At 75.8% G+C, this 339-nt stretch overlaps 1 protein-coding gene across 1 annotated transcript in view; it reads right to left on the bottom strand.

Annotated features, from left to right (window-relative positions):
• Nucleotides 1–305, bottom strand: part of HABP4 (hyaluronan binding protein 4) — a 26,144-nt gene extending 25,839 nt beyond the window's left edge. The window contains exon 1 of the mRNA XM_010568682.1: nucleotides 20–305. Coding sequence (XP_010566984.1) covers nucleotides 20–305 — 286 coding nt within the window. The remainder of the gene's footprint in view (nucleotides 1–19) is intronic.
• Nucleotides 306–339: the final 34 nt, after the last annotated feature.

Genomic DNA, 339 nt, shown 5'->3' with positions numbered 1-339 from the left:
TGAGGCGCCGCCGGCGTACCGGGCTGCGGCGGCCCCCCGGCGACCGAGGGGTTCCCGAGCTGCTTGCGCTCCTTCTGGGACTCTCTCTTGCCGCCGCCGCCGCCCGCCCTGCCGCCGGGACCGGCTCTCCTGGCGGCCGCCGCCTCGTCGCGCTTCTTGCGCTGCTGCTGGCGGCGCTCGGCCTCGCGCAGGATGTCGAAGGGGTCCGACTCGTCGTCCAGCAGCTGGTAGAAGCGGTTGGCGACGGCGCAACCGAAGTTCTCCTGCATGACGGCAGCCACCCCGCTGTCCACCGGCCCCTTCATCGCCGCCGCGGACGACCGCCGCCGCGCCCCCGCC

This window comes from Haliaeetus leucocephalus, unplaced genomic scaffold (genome assembly GCF_000737465.1).
Source record: "Haliaeetus leucocephalus isolate CR32 unplaced genomic scaffold, Haliaeetus_leucocephalus-4.0 Scaffold251, whole genome shotgun sequence".
Taxonomy (NCBI): Eukaryota; Metazoa; Chordata; class Aves; order Accipitriformes; family Accipitridae; genus Haliaeetus; species Haliaeetus leucocephalus.
Note: the sequence above shows the minus strand (reverse complement) of the source record. Positions and strands in the feature narration are given on the sequence as shown.